The following is an 11,846-nucleotide window of genomic DNA, read 5'->3' on the forward strand; positions in this document are numbered from 1 at the left end:
GTTTCATCGCATCCCAGAGATTAGAGACGGTTTGTTTTAGGCAGCAGAGGTTTTAGGAGCAGGTCCACAAGGACACTTTAGGATAAAGGTAGAAAACAAGAAGACTGCAATCTCCAAGCAGTCAGTAGGAAAGGATATAAAGATACTACAGTAAGAAATAGAATAGCAGGGAGACAGGATATGTGGAGAAGAATATGTGGCTTGACTGTAAACTGTATACCACTAGCTCAGTAAATATAGTGTGTGTGTGTGTGTGTGTGTACCAGTCAGGCCCCTCTTTGCTTTAAGCCCAGTCCCAGTAATACTCGGACCAATAACAGAGTAAACCTGTCTGTTAACAATGATGCACAGTGTAACAGAACCACTCAGCCCAATTTGCAAAAATCTCATTAAGAGATTTCCAACTCACAGAACCAATAGCACAAGACTGAAATATGTGCATTGATGACACTGGTCGAGTGTTTCTATGTTTGGCCCACAACAGGTCAAACTCTTGTGAGCTTGAACTCGGCTGAAGAGAAACACAGCACCTGGGCGGGGGCTTCAGCTCCACAGCATACAAGAGATGCAGTAGGAGTCCCCCGGGGAGTGCCAGAGATCAAATTGGAGCAGGTTTTGACTCATTGTTTTTATGATGGGCAACTACTAATAAGAATGTGGACTAATTACATTCATTGCATCTAACAGAGGTTTATTAATTATTACAAGGGATGCCGTTAAGGGACAAGCTGAACAACAAGCAGCTTCCAGCTTATTGACATGATAGAATGTCTTTAGACATGCTCCGAGCAGAGAAAGGAGGTGTGTGTGTGTGCCATGTTGGATCATCCTGTTGCACAATTATATCAAATAATACTGTTTCAGAGAGATCAGTTACTAGAGCCTTACAAAGATTGACAACATTATATAAAGAATTAGCAGAGAATTCAGGAGTAGAGAATTAGTCTGGTGATGCTATGGAAAGACGGTCCGGGAGATGGAGAGTTCTCATGTCACTGGTATCTTCAGCATTAATAGCTATATCAATATTAATTTGTACATTATCTCCACCGATTTATATTTTGTAAATATTTATGCATTTTTTATATTCATGTACCAGCTAACCCAGAGCAAATTCTTTGTAGGTGAAAACCTACATGACAAGAAAGATTATTCTGATTCTAAATACTTACTGTATGTGGATGTTGTTATATACCATAAATTAGAAGCCGCATGACGAGATTGATTGATTCCACAATCACAAAACAAATGTACACGAGTATCAGCCCCTCTCCATAGTTTTATGCAATTTGATAGAACTAGCCTGATTACAGAACGGAATTGCATTAGACATGGTGCTAGCTGAAAAAGGGGGTGTCTGCAAATTGTTTGGCTCTGTGTTGTACTTTCATCCCAAATAACACAGCCCCTGATGGATCCTTTACCAGAGCTTTGAAAGGACTTGACAGACTCAGCAAAGAGCTAGCATCAAACAGTGGGGTACTCATAGACTATGATATAGAGCAGGAACACGACAGCCAGGAAGATGATTCGTGTGAATAACTCTACAAAGTGTTCTTTGCTGCCATACCGAAGCCACTGACTTTATTGTAGTTACAGTCTCTCAGTCGTATACAGATATTACAATCTTATACAGACATTAAAAGTTTACTAATATTTACTGTCTTTTACTGGAAGTGCTTTTTATTATACTGAAGCTAATTGTCTTTATGCTGGAATAACAAATGAAGTTCTTTGGTTTTATACAGAAGGTATTTTTATGACTGGAATAAAAACAAGTGCACTATGAATGTATTCTTGTATACCATATGATGAATTTGTACACCACTCGGTGCCTTATATTTACTGGAGATTATACACACCATAAATGGTGTGTAAAGGGGGAATTGTCAGGTAAATTAATCTTGATCTTCATTAATCCACACTGGAAAGACTATCACATGTATTTGTCCTACCTCAATCAATATGTATTACGACACTACGAAGATGTTTCTGCACTATTATGTATTTTCTGCACAATTATGTATTTTCTGCACAACTATGTATTACAAACATAATAGGGGCTTTTCCCCTTTAAGAGTAACAGGTCAACAAACCATCACTTCCGGACTGCTGACGGAGGAGCGTGTAGGCGCCAAACTGGGACCAATGAGGAGAAGGTCAACGCCTACTCCATGTATTAGATGCGAATTTTCAAATGTTTGGGCACACCTGGAGCGGAGCCGTGAGACCGCAACGATGGGGCTTTTTGAGCCATGCGGTCTATGGAAACGGCGACGCGAAATGTGTCCTCAGCTGAGAATATTTTCTTTGTTTGACTTATTGCGTTAAATAAATATATAGATTACATCAGGAGATTGCTGTTTTGATTCGACCTTTAAGCTCCGAGTTCTTCAGCTTTTTCCTACCCTTTACAACCACTTGCTACTTATATTATTTTGTATTATATTTTATTATTGTTTACTGCCTTTTTACTTTATATATTCTTTTGCTGTGACAAGATACATTTCCCCGTTGTGGGACTAATAAAGGATTGTTTTCTGATAAAACAGAAAGATACATGGATAAAAAAAGTTGGGTTGTGTCTTAATTTGTTTTTACAGAGGTTATGAGTTCAATAATTGGTATGGCCCTCGAAGGATGTTGTAAAAAAAAAAATGGCCCTTGATAGGAAAAAGGTTCCCCACCCCTGATCTACACCATGAATCTGTTATCGTGCTTTCTTTTGCTGCTGTGAGCGATGCTTATCTTACCGTGGAGCTGTGAGAGTGCCACTGAGATCCACACTGATGCTATTGTTGATGTGGTGAAAGGGGCTTCCATGGTACACTGTTTGGCCACACGTTTGTGTTACACTTCATCTCATGTACAAGTACACACAGACGACCCTTGGTTTCAAATGTTGGGAGTGACTGTCCCACTGTGGACAAACTGCATCACTACATGGAAGGATGAAAGTGGTTTCCCAGCGTTACATCTCATCTCAAACAGTTTGTCAGAAAAAGGACATCATTATCCCTTTTATCTTTAAATGTGCATTTCCAAAAAGTAAAGTACGTCACAAGATATTGGTAGCAAACGTTTTATTGTCATTAGAAAAAAACTGTTAAAAACTATAGTAAATGTGCAAAAACACTGACAAAGGAGTAACCTGATGAACAGGAGGAGTGATACCAACAACAGAACTTCACACTGGAAATAAGTAACGGCTGCAAGAAACCGACTATACAAGAGAAGTGTTGAATAGATCATCAATCCAACTGTAACAGTGATTTGATAGCCACCTGGGTTAATAATGCCATTAAGCTCTACTTTGCACTTGTCTGATACTACAACAGTACTATTAGTACTATACTATCACAGTTCACATGCACAGGACAGGATTCCAGAGGTGGGACAGACAACTGCTGCAGTGGAGCCACTTATCCTACGTGCAGACAAAGATTCAATCGTCATTATTTTGTGTTATTCTGTGACATTAAACTGTGTTTGGCTTGTTTAATGTGCAGCCGTGTGCTGGGAGGAGTACACAGTACACATGCCTTGGATACAGACATTCAATCAAACAAAATCAACGTCAAAGGTCACTTATGATGACACGTATTTGTATTAAGTAAGTTTAATAATTGGATATTAGCAATAAACACAGTATTTGTTTCCTCTGTCCAATCAGGAATTGGGTGATGAAACATTGATGAAAGAACTAAGCTAACATGAAGAAAAGTTAGCAAAAGCATATATTTGATAACTTTTCTTTATATCAGTACTGTATCATCCACAGAGAACAGAGATTGAACCTAACACATGGAAGGCTGTCATGACTTGAAATCTATTAAACTTCTCATACAGAGCAAAAAAGAAGAAAAAAAACCAGCAGTGATTAGAAAAGGTGAACTGGTACCATCCCTTTAAATGCAAAGTGCTGAACAAAGAACATCTGAGGGGATATCTCCTTACATCCTTTACCTGTCATTAACTATCTGTGACATTATCCAAGTGCAGTTGTGGTCTGTGCAGTAACAGTATCCACCAGAGGGACACGGCTGTCCACTCGTGAGATTTCACCGTCTTATCTTAACTTCTCGTCCTTCACTGGTCCTTTATGCTGAGCACCGGGTCCACCAGTTTATTATGAACATGCATTAAACCTACAATGAAAACAAAAAAGGAGAATCAAAACTAACACTGTAATCCAACAGTGCTGCAATAAATGCTCCCTCCATGAAGGTTGCAATGTTCACTTTATGTTGAAACTCTTCACTTCTGTAGGTGTTGATTCCACTTTATGTTCATTGTTAGGGCTGTCGGCTGCTGTTAGATTTTCTAACAATACACTGGTGTTTCTAATATTTTGTACAACCTATTTCCATTAATGAACTTTGTCCTACAGAATGAGCAGAATGAGGATGTGACGTTGGTACCTTTGAAGTATTTGACTGTTTTGACTCGTAGCTCCAGGGTGGCGTCTTCATCACAGACAAAGTTGGTGCACGGGTGCTGTTGGAATGCTGATACAGTCCACATGTGGTTCACTCCCTCCTCTATGGCTTTATATAGAGCGAAGGCTTTGTGTGCTCCTGTGATCAGAATCATCACCTGAGCACAGAGCAACAGTGTTTCACTCAGCAGCTGCTGCAGCTGAAGATCCAGGCAATAGATATTAAATATAGAATCTTATTTATACTGCTAGAAGTTGTAAAGTTTGTACAAATAGTACACAATGACATCTTAACCTGGTTACACAAGATTATGTTATTGCAGGAATGAAAAAGGGTATTTTAATCTGACCTCCTTGGCGTCCATGACAGTTCCTACGCCCACAGTCAGAGCCATGGTGGGAACCTTGGAGAGGTTGTTGCCAAAGAAACGAGCATTGGCCACAATGGTGTCCTTAGCCAGTGTTTTCACTCTGGTTCTGGAAACAAGGCTGGAACCTGGCTCATTGAATGCTATGTGACCATCGGGGCCAATACCTACAGGAAGATAATGAGGAGAAACAGGGACTGAGCTCATGAGAAGCTTCATGATGTGACGTGTGACAGGCTCTGTTGCCCTCATGAGATATTTCAAACAGTCTGTCTAACCTCCTACAAACAGCTCGATCCCTCCAGCCTCTGTGATCTTCTGCTCGTAGGCCCGACACTCTGCCTCCAGGTCCTCTGCGTTTCCATCCAGGACGTGAGCGTTGGCTGGATCAATGTCGATGTGCTTAAAGAAGTTATTCCACATGTAGGAGTGATAACTTTCTGGATGAGCACGAGGCAGACCTGGGAACAAGAGGGTGCAATGAATCCAGCAGATCTTTTGTTCCAGCTTAAGGGCCAGATACACACAACACACCTGACTGCTCAGATCTGTGGGGCCATCAGGGTGTGTACGGTATAACATAAGGAATACGGCTGACATTAAACATAGAGCTAAGAAGACACTGCAGTTTGCTTATGTCACTTTATAGGAATTTAAATCTAAAGAAATATCTAAATTTGACTCTTGCTGCCATATTAAAGCTGCTACTATGCAAAGTGTCTTAATGAACATGCCATGTATATTAAGACACTTTGCACTCAATAAAATAAAAACGTGTTTTTATTTATTGAACCCGTTTTGATTGTGAGGTTTGGGTTTGATGCGACAGGTCCCTTAATCCATGACAATTTTACTCCAAGAAAATGTTTGTTATAGTTGTTGACATTTTCTTTACATCCCAAAAGCAACTCAATAAAATTAAATGCTCTGACAAAAGAAAAGAAGAAGTGTCTGTGACTGTGGTCTGACTGTAATAAGTCTGTCCAATCATTTCAGTCGGCCCGAATGATGCGATTAGGTTTATAATGATCATTTTGGGGGAGTGGCTGTGGAGGGAGGCCTGAAGGGAGGGTTGTCAGTGTTACCCACTTGGCGACTTTCTCGTTAGATTTAAAAAGGTGTTTGAAGCTAGTGCTGCAAACTACTTTCATTGGAAAAGAGCAAATCTCTATCTTCCTCTTGCTGGCTTTAATTCAGCTTGACTGGAACTATTTAAAAAGGTGTTGATGATGTACCTTCCTTTGCACATGTGCACTACAGTCCTTCTTTGGCAACACACAAGTATACTTCTCATTAGACTACATTTCAATAACACAAAGAGTCATATCCGATTATGTGACTTCAATTGTGTTTGGCTGGTCCGTAGAAAAGTGTGGTCAGTCCTCTAAACTGACCAAGTGATGAAGTTACACAGTTGGTCGGTTAAGTGTGCACGCAAACAGGGTTTCAATTGTCCGAGGACTTTCTGGGAAACAATGAAACAGGTACAAGTAGGGCCAACACGCAGCAGGTTGGGGTGGTGAGTACTTCAAGTAATAACAACACATCATCACTACAGCATTAGTGGAATGTACTGAGCAATAAAAGACAGAGTACAATATCAAACAGTGGAAGAGGATCTGAGGTGATAGCCTGCCTCAACCCTTAAAACCCTGAAAAGCAAACAATGCTTCATTCTGAAGGCAAATGACTTCAAATTAGAGAACAATTGAGTTTAAATAATCAGCCTGTAACTCACCTACATATTCATCCATGTTGAAGGTCGTCACATATTTGAATGACATATCTCCACTTCTGTAGTATTCTATTAACTTCTGGTAACAGCCATAGGGGGTACTCCCTGAAGGACATGAGAACATTAATATATGATCCGCTTAATGTTAATGTAGTTACAGAAACACGAGCAGAACAACGTCTCACCTGTAGGTAAACCCAGAGTGAAGCACCTCTCGGCGGAGGGCTGGAACTCAATGATTTTGTTGCGGATGTATTTTGCAGCCCACTCGCTGGCCAGGTCATAGTCGTCCAGAATCACCAGCCTCATTGTGTTGGCTTACTAAGTTAAAAAAATAAAGTTACAGCTTACATAACGGTCACAATCACCAGATCTAAATGGTAATCGGATGGAGATAGAGCAGCAGTAGGAGAGAAAACACAGCTCAAAATATGCTAACTCAATGTGTTCTCTGCTAAGTTGTTGCTGTTCAGTTTTTAAAATACGTTATAGGTTTGCCTCAATAAGGGTTGGCTGTTCTGCTGTTGAAGCAGTAATAGATGGTCCGTCAAAGTGTTAACACTGTGCATACATTGTCAGATTCTCCACTCGAGGCGATGGCTAATGTTAGCAAGCGAAGCACAAACAGGAGCGAATTCTTCCAAGTTAAATGTAGTTACAGCTGACAAGTCAGTTAATGTCACTCAGCTACTGTGAAACTACTAGCTAGTTATTTGTTAGCACGACACTACAGAGTTCAACACTGACGACTTTTTACCTGCTCAAATACGCTGTTTGTTAGACGAGAAGTCAGCTGGTGCGAGACGCCTGTTTTGTCACGTGAGAAAATATCGGTCAAGTGATTTTACCGTGAGAGTATGGAAATTCGTGTGGGCCAAAATAGATGAAAACGTACTATATATTGTAACAATTACATTTAAAAAACATATATAAAAATAAGTCAAACGTGAGTTCATTAACTTATTTTGGCATTCATATAATAATGTCTTGTCATTGGCTCCCATTCCTCCAGTAAAAAAGCTGATCATACTTTAAAGTGTCTGTATTTATTGCTATCATCAAATTATGACAAAATGTCTTTTGGGACATCTGGAATCATTCGGACATCTCAGATCCGGGTCACTAAATGTATATTACAGTTGGGTCATTAATCTAGAACAGGGACCCCCAAACTGAAAGTGTAACTGCTCAAGGACCCCCTGAAACGTGTGTAAAATTTGAGTTGCATATTAAACTGGGCCTACACTAATGTGCCATGTACAAACACTTTAGGCCACCATGAGTTTCTCTTCTCCGCTGTAGCCTGAGCACCATGTTTTCTTAAATAAATATTTTCTAACCATGGACTTAATTTATATGAAACTTTCTTACTCAATGCATGTGTAATGTTACACAATGTTAGTATAATCGTAATGTAGTAATTCTCTGTTAAATGCATCACAGTTTATACAAATAAAATAACCAGTGTAGAAGCTATTTATTAGTTTTTTGATTTGCTATGGGGGAATTGGGAAGTACTCCAGGCACCTATGGTGGTACAGGTGGGCAGGTATAGGACCAGCATGCACCTGGGAGGGTCCTTGTTTTAGTTTTTTTAAAACTAGCAAGAGTGGCAGCAGGGGTCATGATTTCTTTGTTTGGTTCCCTGCAATGGATAAATAAAGCTCAAAAACACTTTGCTGGGACAATGGATTTCTCTTGCCGGCATACATTGCATCTTCATCAGTGGACTTTTGATTTAAAGTTTGATTTTGATTGTGGACCAACAGCCACTACGACTAGTTTTTAGTCAGTCTAGTAAAACATACAACTCACAGATAAAGTACATCACATCAATAGTCAAATAAGATGGCATCTCTTTTCATTACTACTTTTATCCAATTAAAGGATCTTCCTCATTGTATCTAGATTGTGGTTACCCTGCAGCAGCATCAGTGGATCTTTACTAATCTCCTTTTTTCTATCAGAAGATATTACATTGAGTTCAGCATTAAACATTGTAACTTATTCAAACATTGGGATATCAAAACCATCTTAAAAGTGTAAACTCACATATTTATCAAAAAAAGATTCTGTAATGTTTTAAATAAAAAGTTTTATCCAAAGAATATTCAGACAAGAAACATAAACAACAAGCAACATAATTGTTTTTAAGTTTAATCTTGTAACATATTGTTTAAGAGGGAAGAGCTACAGCACAGAGTCAGTTTGCTTTCTATGTGGGATGTGGAGTGGACTGTCAGAGAGGTAGAGAGTGATGGTAAAACTTGTTCCATGTTCTTCTCTGCAGCAGAACATATTGATGGTCCCAGGTTGTCTCTGGAGACATGAGGTATGAGACTGTTGAAATGTCCACTTTATTCTTTATTCTTGTATTCCTCCAAGTGGGACAGGATCCATCCAGCTGGTCCCAGGATGGCCAAGGAGAACATGCTCATTGCAATGACAGTTTCCTGGACAACAGACAGAGCAGACGATCAGTATCTTCACTCCTCCATAAAATCCATTAATCGCACCTCGTTAAGTTTGTCAAAGGCTGTTTAACCTGCTCACTCAATTTGAAATTAAAGGATGAACTTAAAGGATTTTTCAGGAGCAACATTCTTGTGTATTTGGGCCTAAAACTTTTAAAATTGTAGTTTCGCATAAAAAAAATATATATTTTTTTAATGTGCCGGAGTTTTTTGTAGAATGCTTTTCAGATCTCTCTCTCTCTCTCTCTCTCTCTCTCTCTCTCTCTCGTTGCCTCTGTGATTAGTGTCATGTAAGTTTGTATGGTACTGTTACCATCTGATCAGGTCTCTCTTGAGAATGAGACCCTGTGTCTCTACAATGCTTCCTGTATAAATAAAGGCTAAATTAACAGCTAGCATTTTTAGCCAGCGCTTACCATTACTTTCACCATTCAGCATGACAAACGCTGCTGGAGGCAGGTCACATCAGCCGCCACTAATGTCAATCCATTAGAAACTTGATGGCAGGCCAAAGCTCGTCTGTCTGGTTAAGTTCTCTCAGCAAGCTGGTGCACAATAACAACACTGACATTCACATTAATATACTAGTAATCAAGTCCCGAATGTTGCTGAACCGATACCTATTTGACCCTCTGGCACCTACCGTGCCTTTTTTAAAACAGCGGCAGAATATTTACTTTGGGCTAGAGAAATAGTTGTTCCATAGACTTCCCTCTGCCCAGTGAGAAGCATTGTTTCTGTACGGGTGGACATGGGCTCGGCTTGGGCACACACCGATTACCTTACATGTCTAACACCTCACTTCCGGTAAGCTTTTTTTTCCTTTTCTTTTTTTCAGAAATAAAACCAATTTTGTTAATTTCCCGCTAATCAGCGCCCACACTCATCAATAAAAACACTAGAATTTGTCATATACAAGCTCAATGACGACAGACACTACAATTATAACGTGAAAGTGTCTGCTCAGTACATCAGCACAGAGTAATCAGCTTTCACACGAGACGAGGGAGCAGAGTTGACAAGTCATCCGCGTTGGTGGAGGATTTGGAGTCAAAGCGAAAAAGCATATTCGGTGATACAGTCTTCCAGATTGAAACCCAACGATAATAGGAGCCAGGCAACATTAATGAGGCACCCTGTAAACTTTTGGTATGAAGCCTTGCAGGACGGTTATAGCGGCAGCAGGTGGTTCATATCTTGATAATATACATTACAATATAGCATGTTTTCAGATAATTCAATTACGTGGCGCATATTCTATTTAGTTAGTTAGTTAGTCCTCTCCTCCACTCTGACTGTAGGTACGTGCGCGTGTGAAGCGCCGCCCAAAACAGAGCGGAGGAGAGAATGTGAATGCGCAAAGTAGACAGTACACACTGAAACGTGCACATAAATTAGATAAACAACAGATAAACAGTGCATTTTCTGATTCCAATGAAAGTCGATAAATTGAATTGACAGGGCTGGCATCTTCGGCTCGGTTAGTCGATATACTCTAGTCCAACCAAATTCTCAATGGTGGGACAGTCGCTGGTATTACTTTCATTGAGGAGGAAAAAAAAAGGCTTCCTAATCCATTATCTTCTGAAACACACAGACACACTCACTCTTCATCTCAGTCTTAGTCTCTGTCCTGACAATAATTGTGCTATAATGCAGACGGTTGGTGGTTGGCAGGTCAGGTGATTATGTAATTTGAGAATTGGCATATTTCAAAGAGTATTGTTTTGTTTATAATACAAATGCAGGCTCGTCAACTTCCAACAGCTTTGGCGGCTCATTCCATTATCGGATATCATATGAATGCAGGTATACGCTGGTGAGGTTTGAGAAAACAGAAAGCTAGGGAGAGACTTGTGAAGGTTATTGATTGGTGTCTACAGTATCTAATAGCACTCAATGTACATTACGTGGGACTAAGAAACGGTAAATGAATGAGAATAAGATTTTTTTTTAAATATAATTTCTTAAGAAAATGTCAGTTGACCATAGCTCAGTCCATGGGGACTTGGCTTGGGAACCAGAACCGAAGGGACCAGTTTGCCTCTTGGGCACTGCCAAGGTGCCCTTGAGCATAGCACCGATTCCCAACACTGCTCTCTTTGTGCTTTGCTGTGTACGAAAGATTCAAATCCTTAATTTCCATTCCAAAATGTTTTCTGTGTGTGTGAAGACAAGGTAGGGTAACCAGGATTTAGAGATGAACACTGTAACCAGTACGGTGGTAGCATGTGACCACCCCACTGTCCCTGAACATCAGTCATAATTAACAACAGTTTCCGAACACATTTTGACACGGCGTTACTTTCATACAGGACAAAGTTACCGGACTGTGTTAGCTTGGGCCTGACGTTAACTCGGTGAAGGAATGAGAACTGTCAGAATATAAGGAGCAGTGACTTTAATATTTTAACGGACATGCAGCGATTTAAGTCACTTACGTAGGTAAATAGACACGTTGTCTTTCATAAGGAAATACACACGTTTAACTCTGCCCACCGAACTTACACACATCATTTTGACCTCGTCAGTCAAGGACAGCTAACAGCTAAGCTAATAGCAGCTAGCTAGCCAACAAAAGACTTACAACTGGGCCGATCTTCTCCTTGGCCGGGCTGTTGTAGATATTAGCCCTCAGAGTGACGGTGTGTCCTCGCATGACGGGAGCAGCACGGTTGGCGACGGTCCTCAGGAGCCCCGACATGTTTATCTGCTACTAAGAAGCGGTGAAGAAGATGATGTTGTCAAGAGGAAGTGGATCAATGTAAAGGTCGTCTCTCTTCATCTCCTCACAGGAAGTTAAGCGAGCCGCATAGCGCCCCCACTGACCC

General features: G+C 40.3%; 2 protein-coding genes across 3 annotated transcripts; both read right to left on the reverse strand.

Moving 5' to 3' along the window:
* Positions 1-3,066: 3,066 nt before the first annotated feature.
* On the reverse strand, positions 3,067-7,425 carry LOC115027453 (glucosamine-6-phosphate isomerase 2). Of its 2 annotated transcripts, none has more exons than XM_029460794.1 (7): positions 7,299-7,425; positions 6,727-6,862; positions 6,545-6,646; positions 5,085-5,267; positions 4,789-4,973; positions 4,422-4,596; positions 3,067-4,148 (listed from the first exon to the last, which is right to left on the reverse strand). In XM_029460794.1, exons 2-7 carry the CDS (start codon positions 6,848-6,850, stop codon positions 4,090-4,092), a joined length of 828 nt encoding a protein of 275 aa, XP_029316654.1. In that variant the 5' UTR covers positions 6,851-6,862; positions 7,299-7,425; the 3' UTR covers positions 3,067-4,089. The 2 variants fall into 2 exon arrangements, with proteins under 2 accessions (XP_029316654.1, XP_029316655.1); XM_029460795.1 differs by lacking the exon at positions 7,299-7,425 and adding an exon at positions 7,113-7,276.
* A 1,191-nt stretch (positions 7,426-8,616) lies between these two features.
* On the reverse strand, positions 8,617-11,814 carry cox8a (cytochrome c oxidase subunit 8A). Its single transcript, XM_029460796.1, has 2 exons — positions 11,603-11,814; positions 8,617-8,994 (listed from the first exon to the last, which is right to left on the reverse strand). The coding sequence occupies exons 1-2, from the start codon at positions 11,717-11,719 to the stop codon at positions 8,899-8,901; spliced, it is 213 nt and encodes a 70-aa protein (XP_029316656.1). The 5' UTR covers positions 11,720-11,814; the 3' UTR covers positions 8,617-8,898.
* Between the last annotated feature and the right edge of the window lie 32 nt (positions 11,815-11,846).

Source organism: Cottoperca gobio, chromosome 22 (assembly GCF_900634415.1).
Source record: "Cottoperca gobio chromosome 22, fCotGob3.1, whole genome shotgun sequence".
In the NCBI taxonomy this organism is placed as follows: Eukaryota; Metazoa; Chordata; class Actinopteri; order Perciformes; family Bovichtidae; genus Cottoperca; species Cottoperca gobio.

Coding starts and splice junctions, on each gene's coding strand:
- LOC115027453 (XM_029460794.1), bottom strand. CDS start 6,850: ATGAGGCTGGTGATTCTGGACGACTATGACCTGGCCAGCGAGTGGGCT. Junction 6,647..6,726: donor CACTCTGGGTTTACCTACAG/GTGAGACGTTGT, acceptor CATGTCCTTCAG/GGAGTACCCCCTATGGCTGT. Junction 4,597..4,788: donor CTGTCATGGACGCCAAGGAG/GTCAGATTAAAA, acceptor CTCTGTGCTCAG/GTGATGATTCTGATCACAGG.
- cox8a (XM_029460796.1), bottom strand. CDS start 11,719: ATGTCGGGGCTCCTGAGGACCGTCGCCAACCGTGCTGCTCCCGTCATG. Junction 8,995..11,602: donor AGGAGAAGATCGGCCCAGTT/GTAAGTCTTTTG, acceptor TCTGTTGTCCAG/GAAACTGTCATTGCAATGAG.